The 27,588-nt window shown below is 60.2% G+C and overlaps 1 protein-coding gene across 1 annotated transcript; it reads left to right on the top strand.

Annotated features, from left to right (window-relative positions):
• The first annotated feature begins 17,057 nt into the window (after positions 1–17,057).
• DRAXIN (dorsal inhibitory axon guidance protein) lies at positions 17,058–26,822 on the top strand. Its single transcript, XM_045860030.1, has 7 exons — positions 17,058–17,499; positions 19,859–20,049; positions 20,504–20,506; positions 21,277–21,388; positions 21,753–21,842; positions 22,938–23,027; positions 26,710–26,822. Exons 1-7 carry the CDS (start codon positions 17,058–17,060, stop codon positions 26,820–26,822), a joined length of 1,041 nt encoding a protein of 346 aa, XP_045715986.1.
• Positions 26,823–27,588: the final 766 nt, after the last annotated feature.

Here is a 27,588-nt window from a genome sequence, read left to right on the forward strand (position 1 = left end):
GGGTCCTTCATCGCCTCTTTCTGGAGGCTGTTCAAGTAGCTTTTTCACTGGTGACAGGAAGTGGCAGTCTTAGGGAGGCAATTCGTCGTCAAAGGTCCCCAGGGCATAGTGGGAGCATCATGGGGCTTGTGCCAGGCCCCCCTTCCGTGGGCCCACAGCCCCAGCCCTCTGCCCTAAGAGGACGCAGTGCAAGCCACCCAAAGGTCTCCTGACACACAGCTCAAGAGCTCCAGAGAAACCTTGGAGGACATACAACCCAACACTTAACATTTTCCCACCTGGGAGACTGAGGTCCCAACAGCCCTTGTTAGACACTGGGGAACCCACTTTGTCAAAACCCAAAGGTAAAAGTGCCTGGGTGTGGGGCTTTGTATTCAGAGTCAGCCCTACGCAGAGGAAAGCAGGCGGGAGACAGATGAGGGATTCGAAGTGACCTGACCCCTAACCCCAAAGAGGCCCTTTCTCATTCCTGAAATGAAGAGGCTGGATGGATGTCCCCTAAACCTCTGGTGGCCTTGGGTTCCACAGGGGGTGGGGGAGGCAGGGGGCTGCAGGGGCGCGCTGTGGAAACTCATCTGTCACTCCCATCCACACGGCTCTGCGGCATCTGGCTTTTCATATCTTAATCACATCAGCATGATGGATGGTCGAGGGGCCCAGATGACATTATGGGGTTAATTTATTACATGTTTGAAAACCCATTTGCTGGGAGACTGTTTCTGTTTTTCAAAGTTATTTGCGTATTTTTCACCACAACGACACACTGCAGGAGGGTGTCTGAGAGGGAAGGAGGGATGTTCAGGAGGAGGAGGAGCTTATTTGCCAACTGCAGCAGGTCCCCAAGGGTCTGCAAATGGGAACAGAGACAAACTTGTTCCCGAGGGGCGTTTATATTGAAACTGCAGAGAAGGCAAGATGTAACAACATCCTGCAGAGAAAGGCCTTGCAAAGATGAAGGCCTACGTGGGCCAACGAGGGCTCCTGGGGCCCACCGAGCAAGCACACCACGCGTGAACTGGGGAAGACAACAGACAACAGTGTTCAGACCCTAAGATGCTTTCAAAGCCCTGCCCCCACACCCACCAGGCTGATCACAGGCTGAATCGTGGATCCTGCCCCTGCTGGAGGCTCCTGGGACACCAAACACAGGGAGTGGGAGAGTCACAGAGTCAGCCACAGACACCCCAGTGCTCAGGAACCCATCCACTTGGAACAACCCCTAAGCAGATACCCAGCCTCATTCATTCTTTTAGTTCAGCACCTCACCCAGGCCCCGGCCAAATCCAGGCTCTCGATGAGTGTGTGTTAAATGAGTGAAGGCAAGAACAGAGGAACGGAACAATGGCAGACAGTGGCTCATTGCCACTTGCCCGACTCAAACCCTAACAGTCTGGATGAGGAGCAAAGACCCCCGATTGCCACTGTAATCGGCATGGTGTGTGGCAAAGAGCTGCTTTAGAAAAGGAGTGAGGGGTGTGTGTGCTCACTGCGGCGCCCCCACACCCACTAGGCTGCTCGTGCGTGCATCCAACCTGCCGCTTCTCACCCGCCGCTGCCTCTGCACCAGCTATTTGCCCCTTCACTCTCCGAACCTCAGTTTTCTCATCTGTAAACTGGGATAGTAGCGGCACAAATTCCATCGAGTTGAGTAGAAGTAAATGAAATAACGCTTGTAAAAATTGGAGGTGTACCATGCCTAGCACATAAATGCTCAATGAATGGCTGTCACGACAAGGATATTAAAGTTGGCACACACCGTTTAAGCCCCTAGAGCAAACGCTCTGGGCCAAGCAGCATGCTTTTCAAAACCCCACCCAAAACAACCTTAGCTGTGCACCCTCCCACCCCGTTTTCATTCCCCCAGGCAGCAGGCAGCCCCCAAGGTGCCCTAACGGAGGACATGCACCTTCAGGGCCCAAGATGCCCAACAAGGGGCTGCAGCAGACAGACCGTTCCGCTCCTCCCTCATCCAGCCTTCTGGTGTGCGGCCTGGCCTGCACAGCTGTCCCAGACCCTGGGCTCCACTGCTGACCTCCGACCTCAGCCAAAGGCCAGTGACACTGGGCGCTCTCCATACTTCAGCCAGGGCTGAACTTCTTAATTTCTTCTGAAACTCTGAACTTCTGCCCAAATGCTCAGAGACTCTAAATGTCTCCCACCAGTCTAGGGGTGTCCAGGCCCTCCGACGTCATCCCGGACCTCAGGGTAAAAGCCCTTGATCCAGCTCAGCTTGTAAAAAAGAACCGTTTTGTTAAGATGCAATTCACGAAGCACAGAGTTCACCCTCAAAGTGTGCACGTCAGTGGTTTGGAGGAGAGCCCCAGAGTTGTGCACCAACCACCGCGGTCTAATCCAGGGCATTTATTTTCTTCACTCTGAAGAGGAAAAACTCCACACGCAACAGCAGTCTCGCCGCAGTCTCTCTCCCCCAGCCCCAGCCATCCCTGGTCTGTTTTCCGTCTCTGTGGACCTGCCTATTCTGAACATGTCCCATGAACTCAGTCACCTGATACGTGGTCTTGGACATCTGGCTTTCAGGTCTTATTTCCAAGATTTGCCCAGCTGTGAGGTGCATTGGTACTTCGTTTCTTTTTATGGCCAAATAATAGCCCGTGGTATGAATACACCACATTTTGTCATTCCCTCTTTGGCTATTCAACTACCACACTTTACAGGTGGGGAAACTGAGGCTCAGAGTCACCATAACCTGGGTGGGATAGGAGCCCAGGCCTCCCCTCACACCCAGCTTTCCCCACTGTGTCGCCCTGAGGAGAACCCAGAGGACAGAGAGTCTGGGCACGGCCACAGACCGCCTGCCGGGGAGCACTGGAGCCAGAGTGCCTAGCACTTTGCTTCTGGTTCAGTGAGTGCCTGACCGACCACGGCTTCCTCCTTGGAAAGGAGGACCATGACCACTGTCCCCCTCCCGGGCCCAAGTGCCCGTCCCCTCTTCTCTGCCACTGTTCCTAACCGGTCTCCCCGCTCTTGTGCTTGTCCCTGCACGGGGTGTTCTCAGCTTTAGGAACCGGAGTGAGTCGCTGTTAAAGTCCAACTCGGTCCCGTCTCTGCAGGGCTCAGACCCCTCCGGCCGGCTCCCACCTCACTCTGAGTACACGTCCACGTCCTCACCGTGGCCTTTGGGGCTCCCCGGCCCGCGCCCCTCCGACGTCAGCGCTCTCTGCTCCAGCTGCTGGGCTCTCCCAGGCCCCACGCACACTCCCGCCTCTGGGCCTCTGACTGCCTCCTGCCTTTCCCGCCTGCATCCCGCATCCTTCTCCTGGCCGCCCGGCTCATCACCTCGTTTTCTTCGCTTTCTTTCCTTTTAAAAACGTTTTTGTGCCCTGGCTGGCGTAGCTCAGTGGGTTGAGCGCGGGCTGCGAATCAAAGCATCGCAGGTTCGATTCCCAGCCAGGGCACATGCCTGGGTTGCAGGCCACGGCCCCCAGCAACCGCACATTGATGTTTCTCTCTCTCTCTCTCTCTCTTTCTCCCTCTATTCCCTCTCTAAAAATAAATAAATAAAAACGTTTTGTGTCGTCCTAGTCATTTCACTACTTCATTTTCTTTTCTTTCTTTTTTTTTTTGTCGCTGTTCTTAGTCATTCCACTACCTCATTCTCTTTGCCTAAGAAACTGCCCCACCAAAGAGGCCTTTTCTGAGAATCTGCTGGGAAACAGCTCTTCCCCTTCCATGTCTCCTCTCCTTAATGTGCTTTCTTACCCTTTCTCACAGCACTGGTCACCACTTGGCGTGTTACACAGACACGTGCTCGCTCTCTCCTTCACTAGAACGGAGGCTCCGTGAGAGCAGGCAGTCCAGCCCATGCTGCTCATCGCTGTAGCCCTGGCGCCCAGAACAGAGCTGGCACATAGTAGGTGCACAGCGGGTATTTATGGGATAGGGGGTTTAAACCTTCCAGTGAATAAGCTGCCTCGCCCTTTGGCCAGTCCACCCTGAGGCCTACCGAGTGGATAACATCACAGTGACAACAGCAGCTGGTTTTCCTAGAGCATTTCCTGTGGGTCCAGGACCTTACGAACAGCATCTCCTCACCCAGGTTATCTATCACGCTTAACCCTTGAACCCTGGAGTCAGGGATAGTAATGAGCTCAGAGAGTTTACGCCGCTCGCCCAAGGACAAGGGGAATGGCCTCAGAAGAGGAGCCCACGCATTCAGCCTGACTACAAAGCAGAGCTCTTAGACCTCTGAGCCATAATTTGCCATATTCAGGAGAAACACACACACACACACACACACACACACACACACACAGTCGAAATGGAAAGACTGCCGCTTCCCTCGCGCAGGTCCCACCCCATCGCTCTTTGATCTTTTCAGCGCCCATGGCCCCGATGACCCCGCCGTGAGCTATGGGGGCAGCGGGACCCATAACACAGCATTCCCGGACTCCCGGGGTCGGCAAGACAAGGAGCCCCGAGCGGTGATGGATGAGCCAGTTCCCGGCCACTGGCTTTGTCCCGTTCGGGCTGGGCTGAGAGCATCAGACTTTGGACGGGGCGTGGCGAGGGGCCGGTGGGGGGGTGGGGGGTGGGGGGGTGGGAGAAAGGACAGGTAGGATTGTCCTGCTTCCTTGGGAGGGTGGGGCCGCGGCGCATCAGTGCGGCCGTCAGCGCCTGGGAATCTCACCAGGTGCCGCTTTGAAGACCCCACACCCCTACGTGCAGGAGCGAATTCTCCTAGAATGCTCCCCCGCCCACCACCACTTCATGTACTTTCCGGGGCTACAAAGGCTCAGCGGTGCCGGGTCCCGCTTCCCTCGCACCGGGGCATTTTTTTCTGTCCTATTTGACAGCTTAGGCGGAATAATCCTTTTGGGGACCCGCCGGCCCCTACCGGGCCAGACGCCGCAGCAGCTGAGCGCTCAGCTCCGATTCATTGTTGGGGTCCGCCAGGGACCCCCTGCCGTGGCCCTTTGTCGCCCGCTCCCGGCGGAGCCACTCCAAATGCGCCACCGCCTCCCATGCCCCGCCCGTCCCACGCGCCTCGGGCCGCGCCGAGGCGGCTCTTACGCACCGGGAGGAGTGGGCCCGCCTCGCCCGGAGCCCGCACGGCCGCCCGGCTGCGCCCGCCTTTGTCTGCCTCCTTTGTCTGCCCCGCGCCCTCGCCGCGGCGGCAGCGGCGGCGGCTAGGCCTCTGGGGAGCGGGCCGGGAACGCCGAGGGCAGCTGGCGAGGGCGCGCCGGCCGGGAGCGCGCGGGCCTGGCGTGGCCGGGGGCTGCCCCTCCGCGGGGGGCCTCCGAGCCGACTCCCCACCGCCCCTCCTCCGCCCCCCCTCCCGTTGCTCCCGCCCTCTTCACTCTCATCCGCCTCCGCCCCCTCCCCCTCCCCTCCAGCCCCGCGCAGCCTGGGCGCGTCCTCTTGACGCCCGCGCACCTCTCCGCGCGGTTCCCGCTCAGCCGCGAGTTTGTCGGCTGCGTTCGGCCCCCGCAGGCTCTCGGCCCCCGCCCCGCCGGCCGGACAGGTAAGGCCTGGCGGTGGCCCGCCCCTGGCCCCGCCCTCCCGCCTCACCTGGCTGCGCGCCGGGACAAAGGTGGGCTACCTGGCGCGCTCAGGGGCGGAGTGCGCGTACGATTTAGGCTAGAGGTGAGGACGCTGCTTTCTGCCCTGCCCTCCCGGCCGTCGGCCGCGCGGGTCGGTCCGTCTGCCGCCTCCGCTCCCCGCCGCGTCTCCCCTCGGCTCTTGGCTCCGCTCCGGGTCCGTCATCCACCCACCTTCCGCCGGACACTCACTTTTCCACGCTTTGACACTCTGCCTCGCGCGCGCCCTCGCCGCCCTCTCCCGGTCGGTCGCGGGTGTCGCCCACGCTCTTCCTTGGCACTAGCCTTCTCCTTCCGGGACCGGTCTCTCTTTGTCTCTCTGTCTCTCATTCGCCGGGTGGTCGGTCTCTCTGGCCGAGGACCCCAGTCCACTACCGCTCGAAGAAGCTTTGAAGACTCCCCCGAGCCCCGACGGAGCTGGCAGGTACGCCCACCTGCCCCTTTTGAGGTTGCCCCAGGGGCTGAGGTGTGTGGCAGGGAGAGGGGACTCTGAGTGCGACCCCCGCCCCTCGCGAGCTTCACGTTCGGTCCCGCGTTCTCCGGTTCCGCCCGGGCAGGTACCGCGCCCTAGCCACCCCGACGGCGGCGTAAGCTCTCTCCTCCTCCCCGGGTGCAGCCCCTCTCCCTCCCCGTTGCCGGCTTCCCTCTAACTGCGGGCTGGGGTCTCAGCCTCCAGCAGGCACCGAGGTTTCAGCCGAGAGGGCTCTCGGGTTTCCCGCCAAGTCCTCTCGCCTTCCTCCACTGGGTGCGCCCCCAGCCTTGCCTCTGCCTGGGCTCGGCAGCCCAGCGTACTCCTCCACGCTGCCCACCTCCGCGCCTCGTGGCACGCAAGAAAGTGCCCAGCTCCTGGTTTAGTACCATCCCTCTGGGGTCAGGCAGACACGTTCTGGGAGTGACTTCGACAAAGGAACGCACTTCTCTGAGCCTCAGTGTCCCCTTCACAAAACGGGGATAATAATAGCACCTGCATGTGGGGATGTGTGTGGAATCAGCGGGAGGAGAAGAAAAAAAAAAAAAAAAAGCGTGCTGGATACCAGCGCAGCACCCAGCGGAGGCGGCGAGGGAGTCTACAGCCCCTGGGTGGGGTGGGGATGGGGCCTCCACAGAGAGGGGGAAATGGATCAGAAATTCAAGGTTAGAGATACCGCAGAGAAACCAGCGTGCGCGCCCCCTCCCGCACCACGGGGCCCCACCCACCCATACACGCATTTGCATTCTTACCCTGTTCTCTCTCTCTGCCCCTCTTCCCCCTGTTTGTCCTCAAACCAGAGTTGAAACATCAGGGCGAAAAGTGTCTCTGCTTTCAAAATGAGATCAGCGTAGCGGACGGTGTTGCCAACAGCAGCTCATTTATCACAGAGGCAGCCAGGGGGCCCATCCCCAGTTCTGAGCCCCTGCCTCACACTGATCGCTTCTTCCCAGGGCACTGGCTCCCAAACCCTTTGCTTTCCTCCGGGGGAGGGACCGTCTTGCTGGACCCCGGACCTGCCGTGTCGTCGCCCAAACCCTCCGATCATCCTCTGTGTCATCCTAACAGGTGACACCCACCTCACGTGTCCGCCGGGATGTGGGCTAAGTGGCCTCATGAGAACTACTTCGGAGAAGGGAAACCTTCTCCCAGGTGGCGAGTTGGCTGAGTTCTTGCCGGCAGCCACGCCCAGGGCTGACCCCTGGAGCCTTTCCCCTGTAGAGAGGCCGGGATGGGGCTGGGGACCCCTCACCTGCGCGCCCCGTTCAGCCCGCAGCTTATGATCTGCCTGGCAGACAGGCCCACTCTGGCCACCCAGAGCCTTCCTCCATGTCTGTGCCCTGCCTCCCGGGGCCGCAGCCGTCCTAGGGACAGCCAGCTGAGTGGCCCTGCGACCTCTAGGAGCCTCTTTCAGAGCCTCCTTGCCCCTCACCCCGCCCCCGTGAAAATGATGGCACCTTCTCTGTCGTCCTCACCATTCAACCTAAAAGCCCCATGGCTTCCTAACGCCACTAAATTAGCTGCCTGCCTCCAGCGCGCCCCATCCACAGCTGGGGTCTCAGCCGTGATGAAGGACAGGTCATCTCCGTGCCCTGGCTCCCTCGTAGCTTTGGCCGGGACGCCTCCCTCCGTCTGCAGTGTCGTCCCTGCTCTGCGTTCAGCGGAAGGCTGCCCGTCCTTGCAGGCCGAGGGCAGACGCCCCTCCAGTGGGAAGCCCTCCTGCTACCCTCCTGCCTCCCTGTGTCTCGTGGTCCTCACTTCCCTGGGTGGGGCTGGCTCCCACTCCACCTGTGGGCCCAGTCCCTGGCCGACGGTAGGTGCTCCGCACACACCTGTTCTGTTGAAGGGGATCCTCGGTCGAGGAGGCGGAATGAGCTGAAAATTGCAGCTCACAGGTTCCCCCCGAGGTGCCACTGGGTTCTGCTGGCCAGGCCAGGGGCGGAGTCAGTCCTGCAGCCAAGGACCGTGGCTGGGGGCAGGGGCGGGGGGGGGGGTCGGAGGGGGAACGAGCTGCCCGGAGAAGCCCCATGCACCCCTCCGGAAGGTGAGGGGGATGCTGTACCTGACCAGAGGGGAGGAAACAGACTAGCCAGGGACGGGAAGGCCAAGGTCCTCAGGGGGGTTTTCCCCCGCTGATTTGCTTAGCAGCTCCGTGACCCAGAAGGAGCTACCCCACTTGTCTGAGCCAGGACTGAGGCAGGGCTGGGATCTGCATCCCGGCCTCCCTGACGCCGCAGCCCGGGAGAGCAGAACAGAGAGGGGTCCTGGGCATGTTCCCCAGCGGGGCATCGTGCGAGCGTCCCTGTTCTGACCCTGACAGTGGAGACCTGCCTCTCTGGCTGCTCCAGGCCCTCGGCCCGCCCCACCCCACCCCTTCCTCTCCAGTAGACGTGAGGGGCTGGCTGAAGACTTACCACGAGAGGCCCTGCCCCCCCTGCCCCCAGGTCCCAGCTTCGGCAGCCCCCACACTGCAGCACCACGGCCTGGCCTTGATTGCCTGCACCCACCCCCGGAGGGATGTGGGCTTATGAGCGATGAAGACTTTGCCTGATCTAGAGCAGCTGGGGTGAACTAATTGTATATCCCACAAGTTTTTAGGGGTCCTCTCTGTGCCCCCAGAATGCGTCACCCCTGACAGTCGTGTCTGCACCAGTATCAGTCCCTGACTGTGGCATGAGTGGTCAAGACCTTGCCTTTGGAGTCAAATGGCCATGGGTTCAAATCTCAGTTGTACCACTTACCCTACCTGTGTAACTCTGGGCAAATCTCCCAAATCTTTGTCCCAATGTGGAGCCATTATTGCCATTATTATGGGAAAAATACCGCCCACTTCAGAGGGCTAACTTAGACCATGCAACTAAAGCTCCAGGACCAGCTTAGTAAATGCCCAACGCATGAAACCCAGACAAACACTCCTCTTTCACATGTGGGTCTGAAGCCCAGAGAGGTTAATGGACTCGCCTAGGGTCACACAGCTACGAAGTGCAGGGAGCCAGGACTCATGCCCAGGCTTGCCTGACTCCAGGTGTCTTTCTGCCCCACGCTGGCTCTGCCAGCGCCGACAGCAGGCACTTTTGTCACTCGATGATTAAGCTGTGGGTCTGATGGACGGCAAGTGGTGGTCAATGGTCTGGGCACCGAGATAATGAAGTTTGGGGAGCGGAGAGCGGGGCGGGAGGGTTGCCTAGGAGGGGAGGAGCACCTGTAACCAGGAGGTGGGGGTGGGGTGCCGGCAGAGGAGCACCCCTCCCCCAACATCCCTGCACAGGCTCTCAGAGGCCTGGTGGGGGGCAGGAATTCCCGAGGCTGCTGTTGGAAACAATAAAAGCAGATGGGGCTGCTCCTGCAGGGAAGCCAAACCTCGGAGACAATGACCGCTTCCAGGCTGGCCTTGGCCCGGCCCGGCCTGCCCCGTGGAAGCCATCGATCACCCCACCAGACGCAAGAGGGGACCACCTGTGCCTGCCCTGCACACGCAGGCACAGATGCACCCCCGCCCGCTCTCCTCCCTCCACAGTTGCTGCCTATCGGGTCCTCAATGGGTAACAACTCATTTACCTTTCCTTCCCTCACCCTCACACCCACTGGTGCCCTGCAGGAGGGGACGCTGAGGCTCAGAGAGGTGGACGGCTTGCCCAGGGACACACAGCTCTTTGTACTCGGCTCGGTGGGGCTCCCCCATGGCTCGGCTTCGTGGCTTTGGGCTGACGTCTGCATGTTGGCATCAGTAGGACTTACGACGGTGCCTCAGTCCTTCGTTAGACCTGTGCTCTCTGCCAGGTCAGAGCGGACACCTGGAGGGCCGCGACTGAGTCTTTGCCTGTAGGTGAGCAGCTCCGTCCGCGACATTCCAGGAACTTCCCAGGCCAGAGCTGGGTCTCTCCGGTCAGACTGGGAGTTCTGTCCCTAAGGGCAGCAGCTGGAACTCACCCTCTGGACCGGAGGCTTCCTGGGGTGAGGGCTGCTTTGCCTGCATAGACAGAGTACCCCAAGGCAAGAGCTGGAGGTCCCTGTCACACTGCGACCCCCCTCCTCCTGAGCCAGGGCTCATCGCCCCCAGTCAGACCCGTGATGTCCAGGAGCAGGGACCCTGTCTCCCCCTTCAGATGGGAGCAGGTTCCCTTGCGTGGCTCCCAGAGGGGCTCCGCAAGTGGTGACCCCCTGGCGTCACTCTGCCCAGCAGTCTCCATGGCAGAGAAGCACCTGCTGCTCCGCAGGTTGGGAGGCAGAGTTCTGTGAGGGAGACCAGGGCGGGTGAATGCATGTGGCGGAGTAGGTGGGGCTCTGGCTGTTCTGCAGCCTAAAGGGAGCCGGGACAGGCCCCTTCCTGTTGGGCAGGGGACACTGCAGGGCTCAGAGCCGCAGGGAGGCAGGAGATGGGCAAGGAGCTGGCTGAGGACTGTCCACACCCCAGCTGCCCGCGAGCGCCTCCCCAAGCAGCTGTTTCCAGTCTCGCCCACCGCAGTGAGCTCCTCCTCGCCGCCGTTCGCCCCACGTACCCTCCTGTTTCCGTCCTTCCCCAGAACCACCCCCGCACCGCACGGAAGGACCGACTTCCTAAATAGTCAAACTCTCATGGCAGGCGAAGGATCCCATTTCCCAGACTGTGAAATGGTGACTCGAGAGACTCGATGGTGGGAGAGATGGTGAGAACGGTTAGAGGGACAGTCTAGTCCCAAACTGCCTTGGGAGGAGCCCAGTCCATGTATTTAGAATCTACCCACCTATCCCTGACTCTCATGGGGAATGTAGATATTTTGATTGAACAAGCAAAACTATGCACTTTGCAACCCTGGGGGAGTCAGCACCCCCTAAAGAAGACAGCAGTCTGATCCCAGGGGCCAGGAGCTCTAAGACGCCCCCTCAACTGGAGTCCCAGGTTCGAGGAGCCACCTGCAGGGTAGCCCCCCTGGTCTAAGTGGATGGAGGGCACCTGAGGACGGCCACCTCCATCCTCCAGTTCCAGCTGTTCCGGGAAGAGTCAGGCCCATCAGTTCCAAGTTAGAGCACCCCTAAAATCTTCAGGGATGTTTGGGAACACAGCATCAGAGATTCCTGCCTCTAATAAGATCTGTCCTCGGCAGTACTGTGTCGGGGTTCTGGGCAGACAGTCTTGCCCCCCCCGCCCAGGGTCCCAGGCTGGCGGTGCCCAGGACTGAGAGGGGGGTGAAAGATAAGGAGTAGCTTGTCTGCTGTAAGTCTTGCAGCTTTGTCTACTGAAGAGTTTTAAGCCGCCAGAGCGCCAGTGATCAGGCTTGTTCTGACCACGACCTGGACAACATTTTGGCGAGAAGCAGGAACGAGGCAAAAGAACAGTGTAGGGGGCTTTCATTGCCTGCAACATGCAGGGGACTTGGAGAGAGTTTTGTCACAAAGGGGCCACCGACAGGGAGGCCAGTCCTGCCTGAGGCTGCCGCTCAAAGGGCAGAATTCAGCCCTTGGTGTCCAGACTCCCCAGAGAGGCAGGTGTGAGGTGCCCAGCTGTGCCCAGCAGGCCGAGAAACCGCAGGCCCATTCCCCCAGGAGCTGGGAGGGCTCATCCCTTGGGCCCAGACTGCATCCGAGTAAGGCGATGTGTTCGGGGTGAGTTCGGCAGGTGCTTCCCCGTCTGGGTTCTCTCAATGGAGCAAGATGTCCTTGGACGTGTTTCTTGGCCTCTCAGGGGTCAGAGGTCCCTTCCCATCCAAAGTTTGCCGAGAGCAGAGGAGGTTTAGGGTGTTTGCACGGGGAGCGTCATTTCAAGATCTGTGCTGTGACCGGAGGAATGGCCAGAATTAGGCCCCCTCCCCAGCCAGTCCCCCACCCCCACCGGAGCACCCTTCCCCCCTTTCTGAAGCTCCCACAGAAGAGAGAAGGGCCCCAGTCACCCCAAAGGGACCCCGTGCTGGTCTCAGGGTGTCCATCCTGGCAGCTCGGCAGGTGAGGGTCGCATCTGTGCCACAGAGTCGGGCACAGTCAGGAAGGTGGACAGACCAGGCAGGGCACGTCCAAAAGTGAGTGGGGTGATAGCCCTGAATGTGTCGGTTGTTGCTATGTATTGTGTTTTGCTTCATCTTTTTTTAAATTGATTTTTACAGAGAGAGAGGAAGGGAGCAAGGGAAAGAGAGAGAGAGACATCAATGTATTGTTCTACTTACTGGTGCATTCATTGGTTGATCCTTGTATGTGCCCTGACAGGGAATCGAACCCACAACCGTGGTGTATCAGGACGATGCTCTAACCAACCAAGCGACCTGGCCAGGGCTTGCTTTATCTTTTAACATTTACAGATATGACCTCTGCACACTGCCTCCATACATGTCCCTAGCCCCTGGGGACTCCCTCTAGATCCTGGAGAATTATCCGTCATCCCTCCCCACGGGGCAGTGGGGCGGGGGGGGGGGGCTGTCAGTTGGACAGACTGACAGATGGAGGAGTCTTGTTGTCCCTGTGGATCCTGAATTCCCACCGCCCTTGGCAGACCGTCTCACCCCGCGATCCAGTGGTCTTCTCCCCCTGCGCCCCCCACCCCGATGTTCTGAGCAGGGCAGATCCTTTTCCGGGCAATCTCACCCGCAATCCCAATCCCTAAGGCCAGCAGAGGCAGCGCCAGTGAGCGGCGCAGCGCCCACCACCACCACCACCGACACTGACCCCTCCCCCGCATCGCGGTTGCCCCTGCTGGCGGCCGCTCACGGTCCGACTCCGCGGCCTCTTCTCCCTAGGGGTGCTGCGCGGCCGCTGCTGTGCCCCCCCCCCACCCCCGTGTACAGTGTTGCCTGGCTTTCAAGTAAGTTGATGAGGAAAAGGAAGCTGCCCCTCAGGGACGCGGAAGGATGCAATGGACGTCGGTCGGTCGGTCGGTCGTACGTGTCTGGACGAGACCGAGCCTCTGACCAGCTCCGGTCGCTCGCGCCCGGAAACCCCTGGAGCGGACGTGCGAATACGTAGCTGCAGATGGCAGCGGTTCTTCCAAGGGCGCACCCTGTGTCTGCGGGACACTCCGGTGACGCAGGGGAACCCCCTAGTCACGACGGGGCGGGGGGTGGGGGTTGGGGAGCTGTGCCTGTGTGACAGCTGGTGGAGAACATCTCGGAGAGTGTCTGTGGTTTTCACTCCAGTGTACCTGATAGTGGGAAATACACTTTTAAAAAGTCAGGTTAGAAGCGAATGCTTGCAGAGCCCCTGACACGTCTGTGCCAAACGTGTCCCTTTTGGACACATGAGGAGGAGACTGTGGGTCAGGGTGGGGGTGGACGGGCCAAGTTCTCCCAGGGGGTGGCTGCCTGGCTTGCAGCCTGGAATGAGCACCATAGCCCACCCCTCTGAGATCCCTGTTGGGGGATTCCTATCGGATGCCCCCCCACCCCACCCCCAAACCACCTCCTTCTCCTGCCACAGCCCACCATGCGGCGGGTGAGCTGATCAGCAAGGCAACAAGACTGCCCGGTGGCCGCCCAGCTCTGCAGTTGTGCACCAGACAGGAGCCCCCCCCCACCTCGTGGCCCCCAAATGCAAGGCTGTTCGGAGGGGGAGGGGCTCAGGAGTCAAAGCAGGCTCCAGGCTGGATTCGCTGCCTTCATTTGCATGTGATGCTGCTTCCTGGCAGCCTGGATGGGGACAGTTTTGCAGCTCCGCTCTGCACAGGATAAGAGCCTGCGAGAAGCCCCTTTTCCCCTCCTTGGCCCTGGTCTCCCCTGCTGGGTGCTGACCGCACCCTCAGCCAGGACAGGACGGGGTGGGGCGGAACGCAGGGGACCCCCGAGGCAGCGCCGTGCACAGACGATGGGGAGCAAGGGCTGCCCCTGTGCAGGGAGGTCCCAGCCTTGAGTGGCTTTGCCACTCTCCAGTCCTGTCACCTTGGATCTGTGGCTCACCCTCTCCTCGCCTCGGGAGTCCTCATCTGGAAAACGAGGAAAACGACCCGCCCTGCGGGGCAGTGGAGAGGATGCGATAAGAAAGGGGCCAAAGGCAAGACCCAGCCTGGGCTTCACCCCTGTGCCGGGAGTGGCGCGGCCGTCCTCACGTTTGCTTTTGTTTGGCTTTGCTTTTAAGGAGTCACTATCAGACCCGGGCTGTGAGAGCACCGTCTCTAGGTTGTGGGTGGTCCTGATGTCCCTTGACACCTCTCGCCAGGGCAGCTCCCAGCTGCTGGTTGTCGCCCGTCTGAGAGGTGAGGGGAATGAGACCCAGCCCCAGACGAGTAGACTTTGTGAGCAGAACCCTCTGGGGCCAACTGGGGGTGGGGAGGGGTGCCTGCTGCCCCCTTTTTGCCTGGATGCTTGACGCTGTGCGACTCAGCCCCCAGCCAGCTTCCAGAGCAGCAGAAACGACGGGAGCCCCTCATCGCTGTGGATCCTTGGCACGGGCCTGTCGCAGCCCACATTTCCCGAGTGGCTCTCCGCCAGGCTGGCGTCTTGGCTGCTGGGCTGTGCCAGGATCTGCGTGAAAGCCCTGTGGGCTTGGAGAGAGTTCCAGGCGCTTGTCAGGACAAAGCGGTGCCAGGTCCCCCGGTGCTCACTCCAGCCCCTCCCCTCATGCATACGCACGAGAACATGTTCAGGATCCTGTGATCAGGGGTCAGTAGGGTTGCACTCGATCCACTTCCATTCCGATCCACGGTCTTTGGCGCCTACTATTGGCAGGGCCCTATAGACCCGATAGGACCAGAGGGAACAGTGGGACAGAGCCCCTGAGGGTCTTCCCTTGTAGCCAGGGGCTTTACAAAGAGCTGATCACCCAGCAGGAAATGGCTCGAGAGGCCCTGAAGAGCCGGTAGGAGCACATGGGAGGAGGCACAGCCAATCGGAGGGCTGAACAAGGCTTCCTGGGAGAGAGGACATGTGGGAGGGGCCAGGAGACGGGCAGGGTTGGGACAGAGGGAACAGCCTAAGGGAGAATAGAAACAGAAAAGATGGGGCGTGTTGGGGGCCAATAGTCTATTGGCTGTGCAGGGGGAGAAGTCGAAGTCAGGGCTGCGGAGCTAGGTTGGGGCCACATTATACAAGGTCTTAAGTGCCAAAGGGAGGAGTCTGTGATTAAAAGAGAAGGCACTAGGGAGCCATGGATAGTTTTGGGCAGTGGATGGGGAGGGGATATGATCCGAGAAATCTGGCAGCAGTACAGGCTGGGTCTGGGTGGAGGGGAGGGGGGTGGGGCAGGCACCAGGACTACTCACTGAAATCCCCTCTCCCCTGCCCCAGGCAGGCTGCATGTGATCCGTGGGGAACAAAGGGTGGGAGGGAACAAAGGTGACATCATGCCTCGGTTCTGGGAACAGGGTTTGAGGAGTCCCTGGGAGGGCAGCAATGCTTAACTGACAGCCCTTTGAAATGGGCCCCTTCCTCCTGCCTCCAGGACCCTCACGATGGCGAGGCTGGAGGGGAGGCTGAGGGTGCAGAGGTCCCCTGGGGCCTGCCAGGCGGACAGGCCATCCGACCAGGGCCCCCGAGTTATCAATAATGGTCTGAGGAACGGAAGGACGTGTGATGAGATGCGGTTGTCACAACAAGCCCGTCCCAGGGTCCCATGCAGCTCACCGAGGCTCACCCAGGAGACGAAGGTGGCTCCGGAGACGGGGGCTGAGCGGAGAAGGGATGGGGCAGCCTCTTTCTCAGTCCACGGTTCTAGGAAGAGCGGAACCGAGGGCGGTGGAGGCCCAGGCCCCGGCCTCCCAAGGGACCAGGACACGGGAGGCCGGGATGAAGGGGGAGTGAGGTAAAGGGCAGCAGGTGCCCGGGCCCCCTCAGAGCGGGTCAGCCTGCCCCCTGCGCCCACTTCAAGGGCCCCTCAGGCAGGGTTGGCTAAAGGCGCACCTGGGGTGGAGGGGGGGCCAGGGTGGGGGCAGCTGGCACCAGAGGGCTGGCGGAGGGCATGCGGGAGCCCTCACAGGCCCCGCAGCCCTCCCTGGACAACCCCATGGCCACCGATCACCGGGAAGTGGAGTATAAGCACCTCTGTGAGCCTAACGGGGTCCTCCGGGGTGGGGGCCTCGGGGAGTCCACAGAATTCAATCAGCCTGGCTAACCTGGCACCAAGACTCGTCTGGATGCAGTGAGGCGGGTGTAGGGGCCGCTGTGGGGGAGGGCCCAGGGGTGCTTTCCAGAGTCCGGCTGACACCCCACCACCACCAGCCACAGGCCCTGTGGGCCTTAGCTCCATGGTCTTCAGCTCCACGGTCCTCTGGACCGTCCAGGGGTCTGACTCTTCCTCCAGCGTGGGGCAGAGTTGTGGGTCCCCTGAGGGGGTGCCGCTTCTGGTAGAGAATGGGGGGGGGCTGTCGGCTCACTCCACCCTGCAGGGTTTAGCGTCAAGCCTCCAGAACCCCTCAGCCCAGCAGGGAACCTGCCCGGACCCTGGAGGGGAAAACGGGCCATAGCAGAACCAGGATGTCCAGGGATGGCCACGAGACAGCTCCGAGCACAGGCGTGAGATTGCACCCACGCCAGCCCTCTGGCCTGACCGACGTGCTCTGGGCCTTAACCTCCACTTCGGAGCACAGCAGGCGCCACCCCAGAGCGCCGTGGAGACGACCGAGCCGTGTGATGCCCCGTTGGGCACTGAACATGACTCCTGCCGTGGCGCGTGCCCAAAGGCTGTCGTTCCATCTGTTTGCATTTAGGCTTCGGTTCGGGTCCCGGGACCAGAGACGTGATTCTGAGCTCATTCCAGGGACTGGGCAGAGGGCAGAGGTGTGTGTCCGGGACTAACCCGGAGCCTGGGTGCTGTTCCAGCTATTTTCCTGCGGGGGGGGGGGCAGTGCTCAGCCCAGCGCGGTGGTCTGTCTGGGCGGGGAGTCTGCTGTGGGGGACCGTCCGGGCTTCCAGCATCTTTGCCACCGTTCTGGCCTCCAGCCAGCAGCCAGTGGCACTGCCCAGTTTTGACGACCAACGTCTCCAGATGTTGCCAAGTGTCCCCTGAGGGGCACAGTCCCCCTCTGTCCCTGTTGAGAAACTCCAGGCCGTGATGATGGAAGGGAGGGGGTTTGGGAGCGGGAAGTGGAGGAGGAGGGCCGCCCGCTCACAGGCCGCTTTTCTTGCAGGGAGGAGCCCATGGCCCGGCCCGCCCCCCGTGGTGCCCCCATGCTTTTCCTGGCCCTCCTGGTGCTTCTGGAGCTGAGCCTGGCGGGCTCCCTGGGACCTGGAACTCCTGCTCGAAACCTCCCTGCGAATCACCTCAGCCTCCCGGGCCCAGCACGATGGATGCCACAGGCCAGCCACCACCGCCGGCGGGGGGGCCTGGGCAAGAAGGATCGGGGTCCCCGTGTGCCTGGCTGGGCCCAGGAGGGAGCTGTGGGCACCTCCACCAGGCAGGCCTCCAGGCTGCCAGGGGCAGAGGTGCTGCCGCCCAGACAAAGTCCTGCTGGCCTGCTGCAGGACAGGAATCTGTTCCTGGGGTTGTCGCTGCCCTACCCCGAGAAGGAGAACCGGTCTCCGGGGAGGAAGCGCGGCAGGGAACACAAGCGACGCAGGGAGAGGTTGAAGCCGCACAGAGGTAGCTAGACTGGGTGGTGTCCTTCCACAGAAGGGAGGGACCGAGTGGGGGAGGGGAGAGGGCTCAGACCCAAATGGCCGAGGGAACTTCAGGGCTGGAGCCTGGGGGGGGAGGAGAGGGACCTGTGGCCACAGAAGCTCTTATCAATAGATGATCCTCCTAAGTCAGAAAGTTCTACTTGGTATCTGACCCAAACCTATCCTGCTGAGTAGAGATGGGCCAGTTCAGTGCCCTCCGAGAACACCGCTTAACCAGCTCTGAAGCACACAGCAGGGGCTGAGCCCTTAGTTTCTGACGCCAGACCTGCCCAGGTTCAGGTCTTGGCTCCACTGTTTACTGGCTGTGTGGCCCAGGGCAAGTCACCGGGATTTGCCTCATTTTCCCCCTCTGCAAAATGAGGATAATGGTCCCCATGTACCCTCAGTGTAGATTCGGAGACCGCTTGATATGTAGAGGGCTGAGAACGGTGCCTGGCAAGTGGCAGGGACAGTGAGCAGTTGTCACTGGTTTGCCAGCTTTCTCTCGATGCCAAATCGGTGTCCTCCAACCTGGACATAGATGTCCCAGGAGAGGCACCCCATCCTTATCCCTCCTGCCTCTGCCCTCTTGGTTTCCTGTGATGCTCCCCACCCCCCGTCAGCCCCCCTGGCCCTCCTTTAAGTTTCCTCCACGTTTGCAAATCCCCATAAGCATCTGGCCTCAGCCGCCCACTCCCTTTGCCCATTCGGTCTCTGAGCAAGCATTCCCAGCAGCTCTGCTCGGCTGGACCAGCCCCAGTCTCACCTGGCCTCCAGCCCACTGCCGAACCAGCTTCCCTCCATGTGACGAGGCTGCCCCTAGGGGCCGGTCTAGTGCTGCAAGCAGGGATGGGGCAGGGGCTGGGTAGCCGGAAGGTGGTGGAGCCTCAGACCCACCTTCCCCTGCAAATAGCTGGGGCATGCTTCCCCACCTGGTCTACTGAGACCCCCGCCCCCCGCCAAGTGTGTGCATGTGGGGGGAGGGGCGGGGAGTCTAAGCTTGGACTCTCAGCCTCCCACGCCTGGATGCTGGCATCCTTGAGGCCAAGGGAACACGGTGTGTGGATCCTGCTCAGTTCAGCTCCGGCCCCCAGTTCCAGTGGGCCAGTGGGGCCCTCCTAAGAGAGTGGGCAAGAGGAGGGGACTGCAGAGGTCCGGAGGCCAGGCCCTGCCCTGCTGACCAGCTGTGAGGCCTGGGAAATGAATGGAGCAGATTCCACGGTCCCTAAGCAGCCCTGCTGCTCCCGGGATCCATCTCTGGAGAGCAGAGTGATCCCAGCCGACCCGACCACCCTTGGAGTCAGATCTTTTTTTTTAAGGTTTTATTTATTCATTTTTAGAGAGGGAAGGGAGAGAGAAAGAGAGAGAGAAACATCAATGTGCGGTTGCTGGGGGTCTTGGCCTCCAACCCAGGCATGTGCCCTAACTGGGAATCGAACCTGCGACACTTTGGTTCGCAGCCTGAGCTCAATCCACTGAGCTACACCAGCCAGGGTAAAGTCAGAGCTTGCTGAGAAAGAAGAGGCCAGGAAGAGCCCGGCCCTTCCAGCTTCGCTCAAAGCCCCTTTGTCCCAAGCGCCCAAACCTGCCTAGTCACACCCTGCCTCGTGCCTGTGTGTCTTAGAAGGCAGCCCTGGTGGTAAAAAGTGCCGAGATTCTACACTCAGGCGTAGCTGGGTTCGAATTCAGACTCTGACCAGCTGTGTGCCCTCAGGCAAGTGTCTGAACCTCTCTGCTTGCGTTTCCTCCCTGGAGGATGAGACTGAAGGAGTGCCTTCCCGCCGCCCCCCGCCCCACCCAGAGCTGCTGCAGGGTCACGTAGTAATGCTTGTGAAGCAGGGTCGGGCCCGCCACGGGGCTGTCACACACAGTGGGGCCTCAGCACACAGGGTGATGATTCTCACCGCCTGGCAAGCCCTCCCTGCGTGTGAAAAGCTGCAGCTCAGCCTCACCCCCTCGCTCCCCTACTCAGACTGTACATCCTCGGGCCAGCCTCCTGGAGGCAACCCTGTCTGTTCCCACTTGCTGTGCATACACCCCCGGCTGCACCCAGCCAGCCCCGCCTTGGACTTGCCGGACCGTTGCCGCAGACCGAGAACCCTTGGGTGGTCTCCCCGGCAACACTGCAAGTTCCTCCAAGACTTTGCCTCTCGCCTCCCCGTCCCCGTCTCCACCTCCCCAGGGGAGTGAGCAGCAGGGATGTCTGCTGAGCCAAGGGCTTGTCAGGCTTGTCCCGTGCTGCCCGCCGCCCCTTGTTTGCAGCGGGAAATGTGGGTTCTGCTTTGGGCCGATACGGGGCGGCGAGCAGATAAAGGTCCTGTGTTTCCAACTCTGTGTCTCAGGCCGAGCCTTGGTCCGAGGCCCCAGCTCCCTGATGAAGAGGGTGGAGTTGTCTGAAGACCAGGCACCAGACACCACAACAGAGGAATCCTCCACCAGCCTGGCCCCGACCGTCCTCTACCTCTCCACCTTGGAGGCAGCGCCTGCCACAGAAGAGTCCCTGATCCTGCCTGTCACATCCCTGTGGCCCCAGGTAAGGGGCCTCCAAACGGCCTTGGAGCCAGAGGAGTCCTTACGGCCACATCATACAACCCCTCCTAGGACACGTAGGGAGACTGAGGCACAGGGGCGGGAGGGGATGGGCGGAGGCCCCTGGGGCGAGCTGGAAACCGGGTCTCCTGATGCCCGTCCAGCCCAGCTACAGCCTGGTGGGTACCCTGTCCTCTGAGGGCTGCCGCTGTCCAGCAGAAAGTGGTCCTGGGACTCACCCTAGGGACCGCCCAGGAACCCAGTGCCCGCTCAACACCCTGGCCTCTGCACCGAGAAGAGCGACGCCCTTGGGGAGAACTTAGATGCCCCAGAAAGTACAGGAAATTCCAATACTATGAAAACCCAGGTCCCCGGGACCCAGAATGAACAGGCATTCGTCAACACTTAGCACGTGCTTCAGAGCTTTAGGGCGGATGTATGGAGAGGGAGCGGGCAAGCAGGTGCGGCCAGGTCGCTACCGCTGGCAGGTCCAGAGGCAGGGACCGCGGGAGTTCATCGTGTCGTTCTTGCAGTTAGCGAGGTGCGCATTATGGCGCCTCTTCGGTAGCTTTGAAATATTTTCCAAAAATCATATCATTTAAAATGAGCAGTAACATCTGTGTGGAAGAAAAGCTTTATTTTTTTAGCAAATCTTTCTTATTCTCTTTCTTTGGGTCTTGCACCCCCTGAGATTCTGATAAAAGCTGTGGACCACCCCCATAAGTACGTGGCTCTCCCTGCTGTCCCAGTCCCCTTGAAGCCCAGCCACGGAGCGCCCAGCCCCAGAAGGTGCTTTTACTGCCCACGTCCTGCCATGGGCAGGTCCGGCCCTGAGACGGCTGGCCTGTGGCTGTGAGTGGAGTGGGGCTGTGGCCGTGGCCTTAGTGGGGAGCTGACAATTTCTGAAGGGGCAAGAAGGGGCGGGGAGGTGAACTCCCTCCACATGGGTGCAGAGCCCCTGAGCAGGCACGATTGCCTTCCCAGCCCCCACACCCCGCACCTGCTGTCTGCATGGGTTGCCTGTGGGCACCATTCTGCTCGACTGTCAGATGAGGCGGGCACCCCGGTGACTGGGGATTGCTGGGGCAGGGACCACAGGGGACTGTATTCTAGCAGAGGGTGAGCTTGCCTCCTAGGAGCCCCTCCCTCGCCCCCTGGCCCTGGGGCCCCACATTTCTGCTTCCACCAGTTGGGATCTCCTTACTCTCTCCTCTCCACCCCCGTTTTGCAGGTTCAGCCCCGGCCTGGTGGGGAGGTGATGCCCACGCTGGACATGGCTCTGTTCGACTGGACTGATTATGAAGACTTAAAACCCGAGGTCTGGCCCTCTGCCAAAAAGAAAGGTACGTCCACCTGCCTGCCACCCCTGCCTGGGCCCCCTCCCCTCCCCCACCATCCGTCTGTTCGTCAGCCCAGCCTGACCGACGGATGTCCAGAGTGGGGGATGGGTGGGGCATGCATGGAGTCCACACTGGAACGGGCACCCCAATGGAAATACCACTATTGAGAACTTGTCACATAGCCTGAAAAAAAAAATGTTAGGTCCATACTGCCGTTGACCCCATTGTAGAGAAGAGATAAGTTGAGGCAGAGTGTCCTAGCCACACGGTGGGGGTGGCACCTCAAGCACTCTGACACCAGCGTCCTGCTGCTTAGTCTCTGCTCTGCTGGGCCTTGGCTCCTGACCGCCAACCTTCTCGTCCCCAGAGAGACACCGGGGTAAACTCTCCGGCGACGGCAATGAAACGTCACTGGCCGAAGGGGAACCGTGCGACCACCACCAAGACTGCCTGCCAGGTACCGAACCAGCATCGCCCGGGCACTGGGGGACCTGGGTGGGGGTGGGGTGGGCCTTCCCGGGCACATGAGGGGGGCCTTGGGGTTCATGACCCTCTGGGGATCATAAGGGGGAACAGCTCCAGCTTCCACTTCCCTGAGAGTTGCTGTCACACTTTATTTAAATCCTCATGGCAACCCAGGGAGAGAGACCCCGTCACCCCCAGTTTTCAGGCAAGGAAACTGAGCCCCAGAGAGGCTGAGGGTCTCGGCCAAGGTCGCATAGCTGGGAAGTGGCCCACACCTGAACCTGCTGGGTAAACCACTGCCCCATGTGCTGCCTTAAGTGCTGGGGCCGCTCAAGGGCCAGTGTGACACGGGCCCAGGGTGACATCCTGAAGGTGCTAACCGCTCTCTCCACTGTTGGGCAGCAGTGCCCTGCAGGGGGAGACCCAAATGGCGCACCTCCCTGGTGGTGCCCCGTGGTTTACTCGGTGGCCGGAATAGTCTCCAAAACGGCAGCCGAGCCGGCATTTGGCCGTGTGTGAGCCCGACCACCGGCTCCCCGACCGGCTGTTTTCTTTCCAAACCGTTGTTTTCGCCCTGAGCACAGAGAGAAAAGGCCACAGTTTGGGCCACCTGGACAGTCACTCAGAGAGCTGGTTTGCGGTGGGCCAGGCTTGCCTCGGGAGACCTCCCTGTTTCCTGGGGGGCGGGGCTTCAGTTGCCCCATCTGTCCGAAGAGGACGCTGGTGCCGATGGTCCCGGAGGCCTCGCCCCCAGCTCCGAGCTGACTCCCCAATGGCGGCCCCTAGCCGTCCTGCCCGCTCTTCCAGGGAGGTGACCCCGCACCGCCTCCGCCCCCCTCCCACGGTCAATCACTCGCCCATCTGGGGCAGCTGGGGTCTCTGCCACCCGCCCGCCCGCGGGGGCCTGGGCCGTGACAGCCGTCAGTGGTTCCGGCTGGGAGCCCTGCGCACCAGATGGCCCCACCCCGCCAGGGCACGGCCCTGCCACAGAGATGATGGATCTCCTGTCCATTGGGGACCGCGCACGCCGGCCGGTGGGGCGGGCCCACTCAGCTGGGCTGACCGCGTGTGCTCGCTGTGCCGGCAGGGACCTGCTGTGGCCTGCGGGAGCACCTCTGCACGCCCCACAACCGGGGCCTCAACAACAAATGCTTCGACGACTGCATGTGTGTGGAAGGTGAGCCGGGGCCCCCGGGGAGGGGCCTCAGTCTCTGAGAACCACACAACCTCCCTCCCTCCGCGGGTTCGGCGCTGCGTGGGGGGACACGGTTCCCTGGCAGAGGGCGGGCCGAGGGGGGCCTGCGGCGAAGGCGGGGGTGGGAGAATCCCTCGGGAGCTGCAGCAGCGAGCAACGGCAGCTTTGCTCGGGGCCTTCCCAATCTGCGAACTCGTTCAGGCTGGGTTCCTGGCATCGCTTGTGAGATTTGCTTTTCTCACCTCTGAAATACAAGCTGGCGTGATCTCCCACGATCTGGAAGCGGGAGAAGGGAGCAGAGAGGAGCCTATCTCTTTAAATAAGATCAAACCTGAGAAGGCCCGAATTCTACCCCAGGGGAGCCTTCCAAGTGTGATAGCGGGGCTGGGGGTGGCTTTCCCCGCACGTCCCAGGGAAGAATGCCCTCGGCCAGCTACCCCTTTAACTACCCTGAGCGCCCGCCCAGCGCGGGAGGTGCCCTCCTGCCCAGGTGCACCCAGGTGTGCCCAGGTGTGCCGGGCTCTGTGCTAAGCACTTGACTCACACTATCCTCCTTAATCCTTAGTCCTTATGTCTCCTCAATCCTCACAGCCACCCAGGAAGGGGCTATTCTGATCCCCATTTTACACAACAGCAAAGGAAGGCACAGAGAGGTTATGTTTAAGTGACTTGCCCAAACGCACACAGCTAGAAACGTAGGGGAATCATTTCAGTGTTGTATTCTGAGAATTTTCAAACAATATGTTAAGTAGTCAGCATGATGAGCCCCCGCTGCCCAGTGCCCAGCTGCCCCAGTGACCAGCTCACTGCCGGTCCGTGTCGTCTCCCCCCTGCTCAGTGTCCCCCATTCCGGAATGATTCTGAAACAACTCCTGGGAGTTTAGAGATATTGCATCTGTGAATATTTCAGTCTATCTCTCAGAGATAAGGACGCTCTTAAAAACAAAATACCAAAGCCCTGGCCAGGTGGCTCAGGTGATCGGAATGTCCTTCCGTGCACCGAAAGGTTGTCGATTTCATTCCCAAGCAGGGCACAGACCTGGGTTGCGGGTTCGATCTGGTCGGGAGTGTGCAGGAGGCAACCAATCGATGTTTCTCCCTCTGTCTCACTCTCTGTCTCAAATCCATAAAAACATATCCTCAGGCGAGGAATAAAAAATAACAAGAATAAACAATAATTACTCAATATCATTCAATATCTCATTAGCGTTCATACCTCCTGAGTGGGGGAGTTTGGTCCCAGTTCCTCTATCAGCCAACCTGAGATACGTGCCCTGGTTTGGTTCACTTCAGCTAAAGACCGTCTGCTGTGAACGCCAGAACACTACCTAAGTCCAGTTATTCATTCATCCATTCAGTCAAGAAACACTTACTGAGTACCTACTATGTGCCTGGCACTGTTCTGGACACTGGGGATTCAGCAACTTAAAGAACCAGCAAGTTCTGCACCCACAGAGTCCATTCGAGTGACATGAGCAGACAATAAGGAAATAAATAGATAAAATGTCTTTATAAAGTGAGAAGGGCTGTAAGGAAAATGGTCCGGAGGCCTCATTAAAGGATGGACAGGAGTGGACAGTGGAGTCAGTCACCTGAGGATGTTGGGCTGCTGGAGGGGAGCCCCAGGTGAGAGGCAGGGAAAAGGCAAGGGCCTCGGGCAGCACTGAGGCCGGTGTGGAGGGTGGGCTGGGCACCTAGAGGCCCCAGGGAGGGTAGCAAAAGGCCCGGGGGCATGGAGGGGGTACTGGTCGGGAGGATCTCGCAGGCCCTTGTTTGACTTGTAATCAGACGGTGCAGGCGGGTTTTAAACGGGGGACTGACATGGTCTGACTTTGTGGTTAAAAGCTCCCTATGGCTGAAGGGCTCTGAGGGGCAGGAATGGAGACAGGAAGGACCAGCTGGGAGGTCAGAGGGGATGGGGGCAGCGGGGCCAGCTGGTGTGGGAAGCGGGGGGATGCTGGAAGCTGCTTTCTGGTACCTGCGTGCAGGGTCGGGGCCCCGTTTCACAGAGGAGATGACCAAGGTGCAGAGGGGGCAGGAGGCACTCCAGTCCATGGAGCCCGGAACCGCACTGGGGCCAAACCTCAGCCTTGGCCTCCAGGTCCAGCCCAGCCGAGTGAGGGGGGCTTGGCCCTACTGAGCTAGCTGCTCGTGCCTAGTTGGTGCCTGGCTGGGTGCTCAGTGGTGGCTCCTCTGCCCAGGAATCAAAATCAGTCCTTCCTCCCTCCCTTCCTCCCATCTTTCCTCCCTTCCTCCCTGGGCCTCCAGTGGGAAGGGACCACTTTCCAGGCATCCAAAGGGTATGTCTACAAACAAAGCCTCATCTGTTCATTTCCGCTGATCCCTCGCACTGACCGGTTCCATCCAAACCCTTGCCTCCTCCTCCTTGGAGACTCAGGCTCAAAAAAATGAAGAGCATAAGTGACAGTTCAGGCAGCTCCTTCAAGGCTGTGCAGGAGGAAGTTCCAACCGAGATGCCACCCCAGAGGGGTCCAGGGGGTGCCAGGAGCCCTCAGGAGGACCAGGAGTCCTTAGGATTCCCAAGATACCCCAAAACATTGAACACGGGGCTCAGGGCTGAAGTCCAGCAGGCGGGCCAGCCTGGTCTCTGGACGGTTCCAGAAGGGCTTCTGAAGTGGCTACCAACCACTCCTGCTCGTGAATCCCCTGCCTACTCCCGGGTACCACTTGTGTGGCCATGGGTCTGAAAGCCCAGTGACCCAGGTGTCAGTTCTAGGCCACTCAGCACACACTTCATAGAAGTCCCCTTATTCTCTTGACAGTGACATAAGTGGACCTTAAATTAGCAATGTCCTCTCTGTCTGCGGTCACTCCTAACGGGAAACGTTGGGATTTGCTCAGGCCACGCTGACATGCCCTTCCCCCACCATCCAGAGGACACGGCCTCAAATGAAAAGTGTATCTACCCATGGACCTCCGAGGGTGGCTGTGGCAGAGCGGAGAGAGCCACAGCCAGAAAGCCCTCCCACAGGTGCACCAGGAGGCCACGCCTACTTTGATTTGGGTGGGTGGGTAGGGGGTCTCTGAGACCTGAAGGCCACGAAGGAGCCAGCTATGCACAGGGCTTGGGGAGGGGTTTCTGGCTGAGAGAACGGCAGGCGCAAAGGCCCTGAGGCAGGAGATGCCTGGCTATGCGAGGGAAAGCAGGAAGACTGAAGTTAGATTTCCGTCTGAGTACAGTGGGGATCCTGGGAGGTTTTGTAGGGAAGGGCAGCACCTGCGGTCCTTTCAGAAGTCTTTCCTAGGCTTTTTTCCAAGCAGTGTGTTACCTCACATTAGCATGGTACACTTTTTACAACTGATGAACCAATCTTGATACATTATTATTCATTAAAGTCCATAATATAAGTGAGGGTTCACGCCTCGGGCTGTACGTTCTGTGGGTTTTTGTAAATGCTTAATGACGTGCATCCAGCATGACAGTATCGCGCAGAACGGTTTCACAGCTCTGCGCGCCCCCAGTGCTCCATCTGTTCTCCGTTCCCTCGCTCCGCATTCTGTAGAGGACGGGCTGGTTGTAGGGCAGAATAAAGAAGGGAGTGGGGGGAGGGTGCAGGGGCCCCAGAGGGTGTGTGTGGGAGGATGGGGAGGAGACTGGCGGGGGTGGGAGGCACCCCTGACCCTCTGGACTCCCTTCGCTCAGGGCTGCGCTGCTACGCCAAGTTCCACCGGAACCGCAGGGTCACACGGCGGAAGGGGCGCTGCGTGGAGCCCGAGACGGCCAATGGCGACCAGGGATCCTTCATCAACGTCTAGTGGCTCAGGTTGGGGCGACCCCCCGCAGGCCTGGGAACTGACCGCCGGAGGTTTGGAGAAGCAGGCAATTTGTGTATTAACTAGCAATGGGAGACCAAATCGGGGGGACCAGATGTCTGAGCCTGCAGGCTCCGGCCCAGGACCCGCAGTCCCAGGACGGGAGCCCTGGGGACCTCCCTTTGTTCAGGAGCGGAGCAGCAGCACATCCGCACCCACCATCCCTGGGGGACCCACACACAGGACCTCCGCAACAAGGTGCCCAGTTCTCCGCGATGGCAATGTCCAGAGTGCCCTCTACTGTCCGACCGCAGTACTGCAATAGCTTCGAGTTTAATTTGAAACATGGAAACGCCCTGAGATAGGGAACTCAAAGACAGCAGTTGAATAGCAGCACCTCTTCCCTACCAGGCACTGTGCTGCAAGCCGCATACAGTAGCCCATTTAGTCGTCACGTGACCTTCTCAAGTAAGCATCATCACCATTTCACAGGTGAGGACACTGAGGCACAGTTGAGTCCTATGACCTGTTCAGGGTCCCAGATCAATGCTCCTCAAACCTTAACCTGTGTACCAGCCCCCTCTGTATAGTGAAAACTAGGTTTCTATTCAGTCGATTCTGCCTTCCCAGCCAGCTCTGGGGGCCTGCCTGCCTGTGCTGCTGGCCCTCCCCGCCCCCCCACCCTGAGAGCACCCACCCATGCCTTCAGGGGTGTCCAACCTTTTGGCATCTCTGGGCCACACTGGAAAAAGAAGAGTTGTCTCGGGCC

This window comes from Phyllostomus hastatus, unplaced genomic scaffold (assembly GCF_019186645.2).
Source record: "Phyllostomus hastatus isolate PE091 unplaced genomic scaffold, TTU_PhHast_1.1 phas_scaffold_182, whole genome shotgun sequence".
Classification (NCBI taxonomy): Eukaryota; Metazoa; Chordata; class Mammalia; order Chiroptera; family Phyllostomidae; genus Phyllostomus; species Phyllostomus hastatus.

Bases quoted from the DNA above. Each gene is read 5' to 3' on its own strand.
- DRAXIN (XM_045860030.1), top strand. From the start codon at position 17,058: ATGGCCCGGCCCGCCCCCCGTGGTGCCCCCATGCTTTTCCTGGCCCTC. The intron at 17,500-19,858 runs GTAGCTAGACTG...TCTGTGTCTCAG, and splicing joins GAGGTTGAAGCCGCACAGAG to GCCGAGCCTTGGTCCGAGGC. The intron at 21,843-22,937 runs GTACCGAACCAG...CTGTGCCGGCAG, and splicing joins CCACCAAGACTGCCTGCCAG to GGACCTGCTGTGGCCTGCGG.